Raw genomic sequence first — 18,773 nt, forward strand, 5'->3', positions numbered from 1 at the left:
TACTTGGCCTAAGTACTCTACCTCTTTTTTTTTTTAAGATTTTATTTATTTGACAGAAATCACAAGTAGGCAGAGAGGCAGGCAGAGAGAGAGGGAGAAGCAGGCTCCCTGCTGGGCAGAGAGCCCAATGTGGGGCTCAATCCCAGGACCCTGAGATTGTGACCTGAGCCTAAGGCAAAGGCTCAACCCACGGAGCCACTAGGCGCCCCTACTCTTTCTCTTCATCACTCGGATGCTCTAGCACTGATGTTGGTGTTGAACACAGTCCAAGCTATAGTATTGAAACTTGGTGATAAAATAGTACCTCTCCTTTGAGACTTTTACATAATCTCGATGGAAGATGCCTTTCACAGGCTCAGAGCTCCTGGAGAACAGACCCCAGATCTATTCCCTTTTGTCTTCTAGGTCCCGGCACTGCCCAGGACACGTGCTCAGGAAGGGGACAATGAGTTAACGGGCTGATCACATAAAACAGGCCTACTGTCTTTTGCCTTTTATCTACAACCCACAGAGTTGGGTTCTTCTTCAGATATCTTCCAACAATGCCTGTGGGACAATCACTGCCCTCTCCAAGTATCATCGTCTATAAAAAGGCACATAAATGAATCTAACCACTTCACAGGGCTATTGTAGGAATGAAACGAGTTAATGCTTTGTGGGCAGTGAAACAATATATCCATGTATAAATATGTTCTTCAATCCATTAGTGCATTAGTAAATTCAATTTAGTAGGCCTTGACCATCATTTCTGCTGGTAATAAAACAGAACAGAATAGAATGAAAAATACCAGAATGTACTACAAATAGGAAAGGTAAGGAGTGTTGGGTGAAAATTCTTGTTTCACAGCTATGCATATAACACACATGGCTGCATTCCTGAGCTCAACAGAATAAGCAGTATTTGCCGTGGGTCATGGTAAAAATAATCAGTGGAGAGCCACTGGTGCAGAAGGAGACTAGGGCTTGTGGTGAGGAGGGAAGGGGGAAAGCCAGGAGTGTGGAGGCCAGAGGGGTGCTGAGTCAGTGCAGTAAGAACATTAAAGGAGAGGAGGTAGAAGAAATTGCGGATCCAGGTTTAAGAGGATCTGGAGACTCTCCTAAGCATGTGAATGCAACAAGCGCTACAATAATCTTCACCATCTTCATTGCTTCACTCCATCGGCCAAAAACGTCCACTGGTCACTACAGGAAACAAACTGAGGGCTGCTGGAGGGGCGGGGGGTCGGGGATGCAGTAACTGGGTGATGGGCATTAAGCCGGGCACGTGATGTGACGAGCACTAGGGGTTACACGCAACTGATGAATCACTGAACTCTACATTGGAAACTAGTAACGTACTGCATGTTGACTAATTGAATTTAAATAAAAATTAACTTGAATTTTAAAAATGTCCACGGGTGGGGCCCCTGGGTGGCTCAGGAGTTAAGCGTCCAACTCTTGATTTCAGCTCATGGCTTGACCTCAGGGTCATGAGACAAAGCCCCACATCAGGCTCTGCCCTCAACGGGGAGTCTGCCTGAGATTCTCTCTCTCCCTGTCCCTCTGCCCCGTCCCCCTCAACATGGGCATGCTCTCTTAAACAAATAATTATTTTTAAAAAGACATCCACTGGTTCTTCTTAAATCCATCCCTCCAGCTTAGAAAAGTACCAGCGAGTATTCCTAATTCAGCCCTTCTGTCCTGGTCTCTCTGCCTTCCCTCATCTCATCCATGACACTGGCCCAGTCGGAGAGCACTTCTCGCAACCCTTCTTTTACTCCCAACACCTCCCTCTTCTACCTATGATCAACTTCTCGTGATTTTATTTCACATAAACCAAATCTCCCAAGTCCTCCGAACTCAGGGCTTTGCTTCATTTGCTCTTGTTTACCTTCTTCATCACTGGCAACAGACATATTACTTGGATATAGGAAATGCTCACTAAATGTTTAAACAGGACCACAGGGAATAGATGTGGTTGCAACTCTGTGTTGTTTGGGTTCAGTGACATCCCTTTCTTCTAACTCCTGCCCATAGTAAAATTAAAACGAGCTCCTTGCAAAAATAAAAAGGAAATTGGGGCACCTGGGTGGCTCAGTGGGTTAAAGCCTCTGCTTTCGGCTCAGGTCATGATCCCAGGGTCCTGGGATCGAGCCCCATATTGGGCTCTCTGCTCAGCAGGGAGCCTGCTTCCCTTCCTCTCTCTCTGTCTGCCTCTCTGCCTACTTGTGATCTCTCTGTCAAATAAATAATAAACAGAATCTTTAAAAAAATAAAAATAAAAAGGAAATTACAAACAGGGAGAAAAATAAAAAATACTTAGTCTTAATACCCAGAGACAAAAATTAAAAAGCACAAACATATGTATATCTATATACATACATATATGTGTGGGTGTGTGTGGGTGTGTGTGTGTGTAAGCATGTATACAATGCAGAGTCTAAAATAGAAAGCACATGTAAGTTGTATATCACATCTAGTTTGGTATGCTGTTTTCTGCATGCAACGCTGTCATAAACATTTTTCTGTATTATTAAATTCACTATGATTTCCCCCACCATGTAAATCTAAAATGACAACATGAATTTCTCTCTCACATCCCAAATTCTGCCTCAGCAACAGGTAATTAGAATGAGTACCTCTGTCAGTACAGGTAACTATGTGACTCTAACTGTGGCATTTTAATACTTGCATGCTGGAAGAGTTGCAAAATAATGTCACCAGGAATTAATGAAAGGTCATCAAAAGGGGTGCCTGCGTGTCTCAGTGGGTTAAAGCCTCTGCCTTTGGCTCAGGTCATGATCCCAGAGTCCTAGGATTGAGCCCCGCATCGGGCTCTCTGCTCAGCAGGGAGCCTGCTTCCTCCTCTCTCTCTGCCTGCCTCTCTGCCTACTTGTGATCTCTGTCTCTGTCAATAATAATAATAATTATAAAATCTTAAAAAAAAAAAGACTGAAGTCAAAGGTGGCCACGAAGCTGAATTTAAAAATAACGAGGCTGATACTGATACTGATACTCGTTTCTGTAGAACATCAGCAGCTTCGGTGAAAGATCAAGAAGCTAGGGACCGCACAGGAATAAAGGCACAGCGCAGGGAATACAGTCAGTGGTACTGGCAGAGCCTTGTAGGGTGACAGGCGCAGACACACTTGTGGTGATCACGACATAACATATAGAGATATCGCATCATTATGCTGCAGACCTAAAATGAATGTAGCATCATTTTCAACTATACTAAAAAAAAAAAAAAGAAAAGAAAAAAATCCAAGCTAGTGAGGAGAGTAAAGAGTAAGTTTGACCCACTTCAGAGACTAGGGACTTACAGAGCCAAAGTAAAAACAAAAAACAAAGAAGCCAACCCCACCTGCAAATAAAACATGACCACCAAAACAAAGGAATTTTTCATTTAAAATTTATTGAGGGGTTCTTCGGAAAATCAGCTTTTACTTCTTTTGACTCTATGGACAGTCCTGCCATCCCTTACTAGAAAATAATGTTCTCACCAAGAAAAGGACACATCATAAAATTCCATGTATAATTACAGCACTGCTGAAGGTTAAAGAAAATCACAGAGCCCATCGATTAAAAACTGTACAAAGTTCCAATAAAACAATCAACTTAAGGTGTACCTGGATGGCTCAGCTAGGTAAGTGTCTGACTGCAGCTCAGGTCACGATCCTGGGTTCCAGCTCAGGTCATGATTCTGGGGTCCTGGGATCGAGCCCATCCCAAAATTGGCTACCTGCTCAGTAGGAAGTCTGCTTCTCCCCACGCCCCTCGCCACCCCCCCTTCCACTTCCTGTACTCTCTCTCAAATAAATAAAATATTTTTTTTAAATGGTCAACTTAAAATGTCTCAAATTTAATTTTAGAAAAAAATTTAGAACTGTACAATAAAGATTTTCAAAATTTTACAGAAAATAAAAAAAAATTACTCTAAAACATCTAACCGTCCTGTGAGTGACAGACTACCCAGCATCTATATTTCCAAAGCAGTTTTAATGGGACGTAAAAACCAAGCCAAAGGGAAAAACCACTCACCTGCTTGGAGAGGAGCCCCCTGCAGAGCGTGTACAACGTGACGAACTTGTGGGCTAATGAACGAGCATCTGCAAACCCTTCAGCCACTAACATGATTTCACAAATTAGCTCAATGTCAGGGGCCACCATGGCACAGGGCCTAAAAAGTGAGTAAGAGAATCAGCTTTCTAATGTTATAAGGTAGTAAGTACAAATTGCTGAAATCAAGTGATTAATTTGTATGCATATTCTCACCGTTCCCAAGCAACTCACAATTACCTCTGTCCGTCACAGTTAACAAGACCCTTCATTTCAACTAAAAAAATGTCCCATTTGTTACTAGATAATGTAGGCAACTATGGAATGTGTGAAAAAGGCAGAAGAATGGGTGTAGGAGTTTAAGGGAAATCTCTAAGTATATCCAGTCCACTCCTACAAGTTGTCCCTGCAGAAAGGGATGTGGTATCCAGTGATAGAGGCCACCTTTACCCGTGGCCAGCGCTAGGCTTGTCAATGTTTAATGACCAGCTCTCCAAAATAGAACGTCTGCTGGTTTCCATGCAATAAATACCTCCAGCATGGCTAACCTCCATCTAGCAACATGGGCTTGGGAAGAGAGGCACAGTAGCACACCACCATGCAGACAAAATAGATAGAAAGGATCTGAGAGCATCAATACTAAACACAGAAATTCAATTAGGCAGCGATGCGTTTTGCGTACAACCATAAGGCCATATAATTTAGTTTCTATCAGCAGCCATGCTTAACCACAAACTCCAAAATTTAAGTTCCAATGAAAATTTAACCATGGGCTCTTTCCAGGTGGTACGGGCCAGTTCTGGTGTGCCGCCTCCTGAGGCCAGCATGGTTAACATTTTTTTTTTTTTTTAAGATTTTATGTATTTGACACAGAGAGAGAGATCACAAGTAGGCAGAGAAGCAGGCGGGGGGTGGGGGGGAAGCAGGCTCCCTGCCAAGCAGAGAGCCCGATGCGGGGCTCGATCCCAAGACCCTGAGACCATGACCTGAGCTGACGGCAGAGGCTTAATCCTCTGAGCCACCCAGGTGCCCCATGGTTAGACTTTTAAGATAAAAATTTACTGAAATGTCACGTTTAAATCCCCTTTTTGGAGGGAGACTTCCAGAAAGTCTTTCCCAAAGACCACTGCCATTTAAAGCGACGTCTGAAAAAAATTACATTCAACTGAAGTGCAAAGGAGGAACCAAGTAAGTAAGCAAGCCTGGGATTTTAGACACCGTGAAGTGCACAGCCCAGTAATATTCATCCACCTGCTCTTGTAGATAAAATTACAGTCGGCTTCATGCATATCTAATTTTCACGCTGAACATGCCTGTTTCTTGGCATCTGCGCCGAGTCCTTCTATTTAAACTAAGCCCGCATTTCCTCCACGTTTTGTACTCTATCATACAATAGAAGCAGTAAAGATCAACAGGAAATAGGGGACAGAAAAGGTAGTAAGTTGTCTGGCCCAGTACATACATTACTATTGTAACTTGAATTTACTGAGCACTTTCTTCCTGCTGTACAGGTTCTACAGGCTTTTCACGCACTCTCTCCCTTAATTCACACAACTCTAGGAAGTGGCTACTCTTCTCACCTGTATTTTGCCAAGGTGCAGGCCAAGGTTCTGAGCCGGGTGAGCACATGCCCCAGGCCCCATGGCAGGTCAGGGGTGGAATCATGGGGCTCTTAAGGCTCAGGCACACTGCCTCCACTCACAAACGCTACTAGCGTCATCCAAATTGTCCTTCAACCTTTGCAGATGCAAGTACTAGCATCCCAACATCAGTGATGCGCCCTTAGTTAAACCAAGTTCAGGAAAATGTCGTCAAACAATTTCAAGCTTAAGCTTAAAGACCCAAGTGAAAACAGGCAGGAGATGAACCAGGAGGCAAATGGAAAAACACTGCGTAGAGGTTTAAGTTTCAAATCAAATTATTCTATAATCATGACATTGCTACGATATTATTCTCTGAAATCATTTTTTAAGAAAAACAGACATCACAGAGCTGCCATGCTTGACAAAGCATCTAGGAGGAAAGGAAAATATTCAGTAAAGCACGCTAGAGTAGGTAACTGGAAAAAGAATTCAGTTTAAATATTCCTATTATCTGCCAAAAGAAGTTCTTAATAAATAAAGCTCATTTTTAAAGTATAAAAATGAGAAGAAAATACAAATGAAACATGGTTAAACAGATGGATGGACAAGCAAATTTTAAACTCAAAAGAAATCCCACTAAAAACTAGAGGTTCTTACATTATAGGTTAGGCAGTGTATCCTTTTTAAGGCAGACAGTGAACAACAATATATACTGTGAACAGCAGAGAGCTCTTTAAAAATGTAACAGACAAGCCTCTAGCTCAACAAGGTAAGGGAAGGAGAGAAGACACAAATGACCCACGACTCACATGGACCACAGAACCTCACGACCGATCACAAGGGAATATCATAAATGAATGCCAATGCATTCAATAATCTAGATCATGTGGAGAGATTTCTTAAAAGATGCAAATTATCAAAACTAATTCAAGAAGGAAAAAAAATCTGAATGACTCCGTATCTACTAAAAAAATTGAGTTTAGCTCTGAAAAAAACTGCCACAAAGGAAAATCTAGGCGCAGATGGCTTAATTTACTAATTCTATCGGGTATTTAAGGGGTAAATAATACCAACCCTACACAAACTCAAGAAAATAGATCAGAAAATGGCCAACTCATTACACAAGGTCAGTGTCACCCTAATGCCAAAACCAGATAAAGATAATACGCAAAGTACACTACAGACCAACATCCCTCCTGGCATAGATTTCAAAATCCTTAAAAAAGTAGTAGCCTATGGAACCCAGCAACAAATATAAAAAGGCTTTTCATGCAAAAAGGCTTGGTCTCCTGACCAAGTAGAGTTTATCCCAGGAATATAACATTGAAGAATTGTTTAGCATTTGAAAAATCAGTCAGTATCATCCAGCACCTCAACAGAAAAAAGGAGAAAACACATGAAAACTATAAAACAACACTTCTGGAAGAACACATACTTGAAAAATTTTGCAACATGGGATTAGTCAAACTTTCTTCACTAGCCTATTTTAAAGAGCAAACAGATAAATTGCACTTCATCTAATTTAAAACTGCTACCTTTGATGGACACCATTAAGAAAGTTAAGACAAGCCACAAGTGAAGAGAAAAAAAAATATTTGTGACACAAGAATTTAAGGAAGCCCACAAAGGACAGCCCTTCACAGAAGTGAAGTGTGGGAATGGCCGGTACATTATGCAAGAAAATGTTCGACATCATTAGCCATCATGGAACTGCAGCAGACGACACCCACAATGACCCACCACTACTTATCTATTGGGTTGGCTAAAACCGACAAGACTGCATGTACGAAGTTTTGATGAGAACGCAGAGCAAGTGGAATTCTTATACACTGATGGTGAGAAGGTGTGTAACACAGTACAACCCCCTCAGAAACCAGAGTGGCAGACTCTGATGACGTCAAACACACATTTACCATGCGGCCGTCATTCATAGATATTTACCCAAAAGAAAATGTATGTTCACACAAAGATCGTAGATGAATGTTCACAGCAGCTTGATTCCTAAGAGCCCCAAACTGGAAACAACCCAAGCATCCACCAACTGGTGAAAAGACCCAGACGGTAGTGTGTCTCCACGACAGAGTGTTAACCAACTACCAAGAGGAACTCCTGCGACACTCAACTGGGAAGAATCCCCCAACTTTGGTGTTCCAGGAAAGAGGCTAATAACACAAACAAGTCAACACTGGGCGGTTCCACTGGACATTAGCTCTAGGAAAGACGCCCTCAACCTCAAGGCCCAGAAAACACATTCCATGGTGTGGGGGGATTCACTTCAGAGGGGCACAAGACAACTTCTGGCTGTGCCGGAAATATTCCGCACTGTGACTGAGGTGACGTTTTCACAAACTGTAACCTGAGATGCGCGCATCTTCTTACAGGAAAGTATACCTGAGCAGCGCTGATTTACAATCGGAGTTAAACATAACTGGTTCAGACACAGCACAGCTTCTCTGACGGGCTGTTAATAAGAGTGTCTGTTGGTGAAATATTTTTGGAAAGCAGGTCGTCAGTAGATATTTTAATCTTTCACCAGGTAGTTCCAGAGGTAGGAATCTGTTCTGGGTAATAATCTGAAAAAAGTAACTCTTCTGGTGAAGAGATGTTTATAGTCTGCTCTTTTATGATCATAAAAAAACCGAAAAGAAAAACACAAACCCTTCATGCCAGAAAACAGGGAACAGTTTAGAAAACTATGGACAAACCATGAGAGACACTATTTTGAAGTTACATAAAGGAGCATTTCTAAGGAACTTCTGATAAGACGATAAACTACTTATATCAAAATATTAAACCATAAGTAAATAAAAATCGTACCTAACCTCGTATCTTAACTCCATAAAATCTACATTGTAAAGAGACCAGAAAAAAATATAACAATCATCATTTCTGGGTGGTAAAGCTATCACCTTTTCTTTATTCTTTCCTATATTTTCTAAATATTCCATAATTGCTAAAAACTTTAAATAATATTATGTATAACACAGAGCTGGTATTAAGTGTTCAAATGTACCCTGTAAGTTTTAAGTAATGATTTTAAGTTCTGGCTTCATATTTCAAAAGAGTTCATTCATCATCACCAAAGTTCTTGCTATCAGGGAATCCAAAGATATAATAAGAGGTTCTCCATAGGGATTCACAAGGAAAAACAAATCATTTAACAGTGCAAACCAGCAACGTTAGGTGGCATGAGTGTTCCAGATGCTAAACCGCCCAGCTTAACACTTGCCTGAAAAGAGCTTTGAGATTTTCCGGTAATTCGGTTCGACCAGCATATCCTGGGTTCATAGTAATAAATATTCCAACGGATGGCTTCAGTGTGACGGCTTCCCCGAGAAATACAAATCTACCATAAGAAGAATGTTGACAGAATTAAACGAGCTCCTTGAATGTGACAACACATTGACAAATGCAGACCGTGGCAAAATGCAAAGTATTATTAGGGAGCTGTTGATTCCCGGGGATTTTCTTTGAAACTCCTGTGCATACATATTCTGAAGATGTTTTGAAGCATGAGTATTAAAAATGCACTCCCTTCCCCACCAAGAGTTACAAATATGGCAGGAACTCTTTTCTATTTGAGCACAACCATACAGGCTGGATTAGAGAAAGGAGGACTTTACTATGTTGACAGTTAACTGAAAGGTGATGTCATTTTGCCTTCAACATGGGCTGCGGCCCCTTGAATGGGATACTATGAAGACAGAAAATACCCATGGTGCGAGGTGAGAGTGGCTTCTTGGTTCACTCTGCTCACCGTCCCCGCTCACTCCCTCCTACCTTTCCTCCCGTTTATGCAGCAAGTCCCTGCTGACGACCAGCCTGTGAGTGTTTGGAAACCAGCTCTATCACTTTAGACACATGCTAATTCCCTCGTAAGAAGGAAAGGGGGGGTGGATAAGAACTTTACCCACCTTGTTAAATTAAATGAGGATTAAAAGAGTTTATGCAGGGCACCTGGGTGGCTCAGTGGGTTAAGCCTCTGCCTTTGGCTCAGGTCATGATCTCAGGTCATAATCCCTGGGATTGAGGCCTGTATCAGGCTCTCTGCTCAGCAGGGAGCCTGCTTTCCCCTCTCTCTGCCTGCCTCTCTGCCTACTTCTGCACTCTCTCTCTCTCAATAAAAAAATTTATAAAAGAGTTTATACATATAAATGGCTAAGAGGACAATGCCTAGAATATGGTAAATACTCAAGAGATGTTAGCTATGACTATTACTATTCTCATCACTTAAAGGCACTGGGGAAGCAGGGAAAGATTTGTAGGAACATCTGCAAGGGCCCACTTAGACTGTCGACAGCCCGGGCAATGGACTGGGCAATGGATGGAGGAGCCAAAGTGAGGGACAAATAGAAGGAAACTTTCAAATGACAGTTAAGGATGGAGGAGCCAAAGTGAGGGACAAATAGAAGGAAACTTTCAAATGACAGTTAAGGACAAAGTGTAAGATCTTCTCTTAGAGAGAGAGAAAAGGGCTACAGAGAAGGGCTGAAGTGGTCAAGGAGATGGGCTGATGTCAGAGCGTAGAGAGTGAAGAGACAAGCACAATATTTAGGACAAAGAGTTTCTTAGGTACTAGACAGTTAAGGGAAGATGGATTTTGTGTAGCCAAGGTAGGAGTGGAGAAACCTTCATTCCTAGCCGATCCGGCCAGGGAAGGCAGACAGGCCTGGCAGAGCTGCTCACAGAGAGAAAACTAGTCTAACAGGGTCCCTGACTGCTCTCCAGTGAGACACAGTAGGAACAGCCACAGTCAAGAGTATGGACCTTGAGGGGGCAGAGCCAGCAAGATGCCTGTGGGCTTCACTGAGGCACGGCCCTACTGATTCAGTCCTCGGATGTAAAGAGCATGTAATGAAATGCATGAAACCACAAAGCAGCCTGGGCCTCTGCCCATGGGCTAGCATGCAATCAACAGGTACAACTCATACACACAGACATGGACAGAGAGCAAACGACTTGTAAGTGGGGTTGGGAGTGTCCAGGAACCCTTGTATGGGTCAGCTACATAAGTCTCCATTAGAAAGGACGGTCTCAAATGACATCAGAGTTACGTTAAATGCTAAGATTTTGACTAAAAACTAAAAATATGCAGGCAGGGACAAAGAGGAAAGAATCTACCCTCTCTCACGTGGCCTCAGAGTGGGGGCAGGTAAGGGAGCAGCCACGTGGTCACAGGCAACTGGTATCCCAGAGCCATGTCGCAGAAGGATTGAGAGTTTTCTACAAGGAGGAAATATCCAGATGTGATCAACAAAATCTGGAAACCTCTGTAACAGAGTCACAGTTTCAAGGGGCTAGCTAAGCCGTCCCTCACTGGGAGACTGAGGTGTTCCTGTGGACAAGACAACTAGCTCAGCAAAATACCCTAAGAAGTGGGGGGGTAAGTGGGAAGGCCAGAAAAATGAGATTGCCTCGTATACAAAAAATGTTATAAGGAAAACCACAATTGAGTGCTATAATACTTTTTTTTTTAATTTTTTTTTTTTTTTTCACAGAGATGGAGCCAGCACAGGGAGGAAGAGAGGGGGAGGGAGAGGGACAAACATGTCCTACTGAGCATGGAGCCTGACACAGAGCTCAACCTCAGGACCCTGAGATCATGACCTGAGCCAAACCAAGAGACAGGTGCTTAACCAACGGAGCCACCCAGGCACCCCTATAATACTTATTTCTCAAATTAAGCCATCAGACCCCAAGTGCCAGTCATGTTTTATCTTTTAGAGTATGGCATCACATTAGAAGTTCTTAGGCTCTGGAGATATTTGGGAGGTTTCTGAAGTAATGGAGGAACCAGCAGAATGTGTGGGTTGGGATGGTCAGGGCAGGAACAACAAGCGCGCAGGTGCTGCTGGAGAGACCAGACCAGACCAGATCTGATTTCAGATCTATTAAATCTAACAGGCCCACAGGACATCAGGTAGTCTTGAGATACCCTAGAAGCACGGTCTTTGGAGGTCTAGGTATCAGAGAAACAAAGTCTGGGTATCTGGCAGCCAGAAGCAAACAGATGCTTCCCAAAGCCATGTCACAGGGTGAAATCATGAAGGGCTCTAGACATGAAGATTGAGGCCTGTGGCATCCACTATTAATAAGGTCGGGAAATACTACCAAGAAAAAATAAGAGCAAACACTGACACAGTGCTTACTAGGTGTCAGACACTTGTCCAAGTGCTCTGTATTTAGCGATCATCGTCATTCATATGGTAGCCCCTGTTTTCCAATTTTGAAAAGGAGAAGAAATCAGCCCTACAGCATTCCTGAGGGTGGGAGAAAACCAAGAGGATGGTGGTGGCCTGGAACCTACGAGAAGAAGTGTGCCCTGCAGAAGGGAAGGATCAGGTGTGTCCAATGCCACCAGAAGGTCAAGTCCAATCATGACTGAGAACCGGTAAGTGGATTCAGCACTGTTGAGGGTGTTAGTTTTTTCTGGTGTTAATGTATACAGTTTTGGTGTAGTCAACAATTTTTAAAAAAACACTAAAAAATGGGAGGTTATTCAAACTCATCCTTCAAAATAAGCCAGTCTCTCTTCTTTAATGCATTTCCTGAGACGGGGAGAGGCAGCAAGAAAAGGGCAAGATGAGGCTGACTGTCTTCCTTTATGTTCCCCTTCCTCTCGGTAACAACAGAAGGAAGCCAGGCACTACTCACCTCTTTCTCCTGTTTCTGATGGCATCGTGTATCAGTTTCACCTGGACGGCCACCACAGATAGGACTTCCACAGAAATTCGATTGAACTCATCAAAGCAGCCCCAGGCCCCTGTCTGCACCAATCCCTTATAGATATTTCCTATGGACTAAATCACAGAGCAAGGCATTAAGAATTTCACAGACGAGGGTTCTGAGCTTAGTTTCCATCACTCCAAATCTGGGATAATATTGTTAGAATGTAGCATTTTCTAACTCACTCACTTTGTAGTCCATTTGCTCTGAGCAGTTGAATACATAAACCATCATGCCAAGGGCACGTCCAAGATCTTTGGTGGTTTCTGTTTTCCCAGTACCGGCTGGACCAGCTGGAGCTCCACTCATGGTTAAATGAAGTGACTGAGTTAAAGTGATGTAACACCTTTAAATCATTGACAGCACAAATATTACAGTCTGACGTGAGATTTTTAGAGAACATGAGGAGCAATCTAACTTTTTCTTTAGTTTAAGAAGTCAGGGTCTAGAATGTGGTACTAACACAAAATACTGATAAACCCATGATTTGTTCATAGCAATAATAAGAGTCAGAATAATGTTTTATACAGAATTTTAGGTAGGCTACTTAAAAAGAATAAAGCATGTACTGCTTTGTCTCATTTCCTAAGAACTATGCATTGATACAAGTAACACCTGATTCCCAATGCTACTGAATTTCTGATGCGTCCAGGTAAAGACACTATTAATATGGCAGACAACATCCCCAACCATTGTTTATAAAAGAAAAACAGAAATCTTCAATGTTGAATGAATTAAACATTGACTTCATTAAATTGCTATTTAATGAATACATTAAGAGATATGTAAATACATATACATGCAGAGTATGCAAATATATACATATTTCAATGTATAAAGCAAATACACAAAAGACAATTTGCTACATTAAAATGTATGTCAGGAATTCATTCTGCATGTGTTGCCACATGCATTTAGATTATGAAAATATACCTATTTTTGCAGGAAAGATTCAGAGGTTCTCAGACTGAGGAGAACTATGCAAAGACAGAATTTGATATGTGTAAAAGAAGAAAAAACGAACACATGGCAAGGATCCACTATGAGGTTTCCATAAATTAATTCTATCTCAGTATGGACAGTGGACCTAATAAGAAGACATTTGCATGGAGATCTGAAAACTGGGGACCAGGTTCTACTTTGCCAATCATCAGATGTTAATCTTTATTTATTATTTTTTTAAAGATTTTATTTACTCATTTGACAGACAGAGATCAGGCCGAGAGAGAGGAGGAAGCAGGCTCCCCTTGGAGCAGACAGCCCGATGCAGGGCTTGATCCCAGGACCCATGGATCATGACCTGAGCCGAAGGCAGAGGCTTAATCCACTGAGCCACCCAGGCGCCTCCATCAGATGTTAATCTTAAACAAGTCTTTCGACATCAACATGCCTCCGATTTCTCCTCTGTAATACGAGGGCTCTATTAAGAATGCCCAAGGCAAATGCCTGAAGAAAGTCAGAGTACAATGCAAACAGAAGCAGTTCCTTAGGAAAATGTAAAGGGTTTCTAGATTTTACAGCCAGCCCATCTTTAATTGCACCTTTCAATGCATATGGAATGGAAAGACTGACCTCTAACGTAGGAATTATAACATTTTTTTATAGGGTGGACTATCCCCCCATCATCTTTTCTCACGGTTCAACTTTTGGCTGGACATGTGGACACAGACAACCTTTCCCACCACCTTCCAGGTAGGAACCCCTCAGTGGCCAAGCTCCAACCAACATACTATGCATTGAAATGGCCATGTACAAATCCCACAGCACCCCCTTCTAGATGCTTTACTCTTGTTCCCTGGCTGACACAAAGGTGGAAGTCACATCTGGCACGCTGGCCATGTGCTGGGCTCTATGGCGGAACCGCTCACCTCTAGACTGTGACACAAGGGACACACCAGTGTCTGTGTAACGGCAGCCATTCTATTCTGGGTCTCTGGGTGACGGCTTAGCCTTCTGCTCCTAACCCGTGCCCCTGGCGCTCTCGCAGGTAACTCTCAGTTACGCGATGCTGACCTGTGTCTCTCAACCTGTCCACACAGGGAAGCAGCCCGCCTACCACACAAAGGGAAGGTCAACACCAAATGAGATACAACGAGTGTGTCTACAAGGCATTTCTGTGTGAAGGTAAACAACTAGTAAACAACCCAAAAAAGTGACATGGAAAAGAAATGCATGCAAAGTGAATGTCTCCTGCAGTGCTGCTCACTCCATCTAAAGGAATATTCAGCTTCCTTTCAACTTGCAAACAAAGCACACAGTGATTTGTTTGTTTGTTTGTTTAGATTAAAAAGCCAATACGCTATTGGTCCCACATACTGGCCCACTTTCAAGTGTCTCCTCCCTTTTCCTCCTACACCCCGGACCTTCCTTCTTCTCAGCTTTACAGATCATGGCGCATCTGCAGCAGACTCTCACTATTTGCAGTCTGGACGATTCTCAAGTGATTTTGTCAAGGTCCAAGTTTTAATTTCTCACACTGAAAAACGTGCATAAATTAACCAATTAAGATAGGGAACACGGAATTTCAGTTAGGAACAAGTTAAAGAGAACTAAATTAGAGAAAGAATTACAGGGGCGCCTGGGTGGCTCAGTTGGTTAAGCGTCCGACTCTTGGTTTCCACTCAGGTCATGATCCCAACAGTCATGGGATGGAGCCTCACATCTTGTTTTGCCCTCTGCAGGGAATACGCTAAGGATTCTCTTTCTCCCTCTCCCTGACCCTCCCCTTGTGTTCCTGTTCTCGCACACACACATGCTCTCTCTCAAATCTTTAAAAAAAAAAAAAAAATAGAATTGCATTTATTGGTGATGAACTCACGAGATTAATACAAGCAAGAACAATCACAAAGGTAGTGGGAGAATTTCACAGATGTCCAAAGATCATCAATACAAGCCAGCTTTACTAACTTATCTAAAGTCATGCTTTCTGTAGTGTCTATGAAAGTCTATACTTTCATTCCCAGATAAATTATATGGTATGATGATACCACATAATTGGGAACACTCCTGTGATTTTGAGATGTTCTTTCTTCCAGGAATGCCAACAAATTAATGCACTTCCCTTCCACACACACACACCACGTAATCCAGCAGAGGCTGGAACACTGATAGGGAATTCCTTACTAATGTGACATATCCTTGCTTCTACAGCATTCTGACCATGTGTATATAAAATCAAGTGGCAATGAACTTCTAATAATGGTAACCCCAGTCCCTTGACATACTTGAATCACACTGGCTCTATATCTACCTCTTGAACTGGCCAAACCCCTCCCTGTTTTAGCAACTCTGCACTTGTCTGTGCCTGTCACTTTCTGCCCCAGGATGTCTGCATAGCTTCCTCGGTATTGTTTGGGCCCTAACTCGCACCATCTACAGCAGACTCTCCATCCAAGATACCTTGTAACGTATCATCCTGTTTTATTTTTGTCATAGCATATACTACTAAAATAACTTTGTTAACTTACTTATTATTCCTCTTCATTCCCAGCCACTCACGTGCCACAGTCAACTAGAAAGTACTTTGTGTGAGACCAGGAACCCTGTGTGTTTAAGTCTGGAGGAGTACTCAGCACCAGGCTTCCTAAGTGTTTGTTAAATCATTTAACGGACCTATGTTCCCAGTCTTTTCTTCCTCTCACTGTAGGTATCCCTTCAAAAATGAATCTGCATGTAGGCAATTCCTATGTTTACACTTTTGATAAAGGGACACGGGGGGTGGGGGATGGCTACAGACCCTGGTCTGAAGATGTTAGCCATGGACAATCGGAGGGAATGGACGCGGAGATCAAGAGCCCTGTCTTCCACCATATTAATCTGCTCGTGATTTCATGATTTGCATATTGTCAGGATTGCATATTGCCTAAACTTCTGCTTCTCTCATTTGGTCCTCTTGACCTTATCTCTAACTGAAGTCAGCATCTACTCTGTCTCTTCATTAGTACACTTACACACAGCTTTCACACCTTCCAAGTTCGTTCAGCATTTTCTCTTACTCCGTTCTGCTGCATGTCACATAGCTTTACCCACATTCGGGGACTTTTCTGGCTCACTTTCTCCCATCAGACTCCAACTTGTCACACTTACCTGTCAGTTAGAGGAGTGATCACTAGCCGAGGACCATTTCCTAAATATTCATAGAAGTACTGGAACTGGGCATCACAAATATGAACAAAGCAGTGCTTCTGGATGTCCTCCCACTGATGACGAAGTTGAGATAGCCAAGCAAAGGCTTGGGGGCTGACCACCTGAAAACATCACATGATTGTTACACCCAAGACACTATAATTTTGAGGCAACAAACTTTATTAATCTAATCAATCCCGCTGTTTCCCGTTTCTAAAACTCTCACAAAAGGGCCATCTCTTCTTTGCTCCTACAAGTTGCAATTGCAAAGAGATGAGTCCGTACTTAATCAGAAATACGTGTCATAAAAGTCTCCATTTTAAGAAGGCTTTTCCTGTAAAGCAAAATCAGTTTATTCAAGTAAGCTTTTTCCCCCTTTTATGAATCAGCCTAGGGGATCTGATCACTTTTCTGACTTTATACTCATATCACTGAAATCAGATGGAAAAACACACTCCATAGTCAAACACATACCCTGTAATTTCCATGTGTCAGAGATGCAAAATGTACTTTCAACAAAGTCCATTCTAAAACCAGTTTTACTTTTAGCACAGTGGTCTCCCACTTCATTTTTCATTCAATCAAATTATAAGTTGTTTTTTTTGTTTTGTTTTCATTGCTATTCTTTATCTTACTCAAGCCTATCCATTCTTTTTCCATTTTGAAAAAATTATTCCAGTCTTATACATTTGTGATCCTATGATTTCTCGGGGACCATTGAAGTTACCAAAGTTATTATCTACTAACATTCTGACATCTACATAAATGTCAACACCGCACACTTGTGCATATTAAATTATCAGAAATTAGGCGAAGTGTAATTTACCTCTTTGAGTACAAAGGACATGTTTTAAATCATAACTTACCCTACTTCAAGTAATCACCACTGATAAAACATAATATGTAAGAAGGTACAAGATCATACATATTCAAAGAGTTGTTATCAATGGTTCATTATCAAAATGAGAATACACAGTAAGGGGCATTTTGCAAGGATCAGTTTAGGATTAGCAATTAAACAACATCATTCACTAAAGGTCCAGAATTTGGATAAAGCATTGCTTTTTCCATTTATGGCTTACACCATAAAGCACTGCTTGTACCTTTTGGAGAGAATGAAAATTCATTTGATTTTAATAAATTGAAAAAGAACTACCAAAACAACAAGAAGCATCTCAAGACACATACATGGATTCAAACTGAGAAAGGAACGGTCTTGCTTTAGAGGCCCACCCCCTTGAGATAACAAAAGGGGTGAGGAGAAAGTAGCTGATAAGCATGATAACCAACATTGTTCAGGAGACAAGCACACTTGTGACATTTCTAAGTAGGAACATATTTTAGAAAAAAGCTGAGGAAATTCTCCTTTCCCGTTAAACATCGCCAGTATTTAAGAGATACAAAGTCTTGGTAAAGAGATAAGAAGGCTATTAATGCCCTGAAAGGATTAGAATATGACTTCTCTAAACTCTGTCATTTAGCCTTAAAAAGAAAAGACAAGGATGGCCAGTATTTCTTTCTTCAAAACAAAGGCACACAGAGATGGTAAATGACAATCACACAGGTGATAATCCCAGGCCAAAGGACCAAGAGCATGCGGAAAAGCCTGAAGATGGGGAAATGGCGACTTCACAAGGTTCTCCTATCCTGTGGTAATTATTTGGATGATATGTATTAGAAGTTTTTGACTTGGAGAAACTTTTTGGGATACCACTTGGGCTAACTCTCATGAAGATGATCAGCTAATTGAAATCAAAGTCACTCTTAGTCGCCATAACTAATATCCCAGGACTAATTAAAAATACACATTAAAAAAATAAAAAGATTTCCTCAGAAGTACTCTTGATAATAAAAATCACTTTTAGGAAACAACAACAAAAAGACATAGAATTTCTAAGAAGAACTTGCCTTCTGAGAAATCAGTTTGGCCACCACATCTCGGGCATGGACGTCGATGGTACAAATTGTCATGATCTTCTGCCTGTCTCCAGGTAGGAGTTCTCCCAGCAAAAGTGCAATGAGGGTATTCAACTGAGAAATCTAGAAGAAATTGTGTAAAAAGGTAAAGATTACAAATATTGAGTCTTACAGACCAACAGTCTTCTTATTTGTGAAGAGCCCTCTAGCTTACAAATCCATTTCAAATATGTATTTCAGCTAGCCCTCGAACAACCCCGAGGTTGGAGAGAAAGGAAGGGATGTTATTAAATTAATGACATTTCATTAATTAATTGACAATAAATATTATAAGTTCCACCCACAACCCCTTGAGCTGAGTCTCAGGACAGCAGGCAAGTGCCC

The 18,773-nt window shown here is 41.8% G+C and overlaps 1 protein-coding gene across 1 annotated transcript in view; it reads right to left on the minus strand.

Annotated features, from left to right (window-relative positions):
- The window catches only part of DNAH11 (dynein axonemal heavy chain 11), a 319,948-nt gene that overhangs the window by 181,794 nt on the left and 119,381 nt on the right, over positions 1-18,773 (minus strand). Inside the window, exons 31-36 of the mRNA XM_082693790.1 lie at positions 18,381-18,512; positions 16,434-16,594; positions 12,537-12,693; positions 12,276-12,421; positions 8,851-8,967; positions 4,021-4,159 (exon numbers count right to left, since the gene is read on the minus strand). Coding sequence (XP_082549916.1) covers positions 4,021-4,159; positions 8,851-8,967; positions 12,276-12,421; positions 12,537-12,693; positions 16,434-16,594; positions 18,381-18,512 — 852 coding nt within the window. The remainder of the gene's footprint in view (positions 1-4,020; positions 4,160-8,850; positions 8,968-12,275; positions 12,422-12,536; positions 12,694-16,433; positions 16,595-18,380; positions 18,513-18,773) is intronic.

This window comes from Mustela nivalis, assembly GCF_964662115.1.
Source record: "Mustela nivalis genome assembly, chromosome: 12".
NCBI lineage: Eukaryota > Metazoa > Chordata > Mammalia > Carnivora > Mustelidae > Mustela > Mustela nivalis.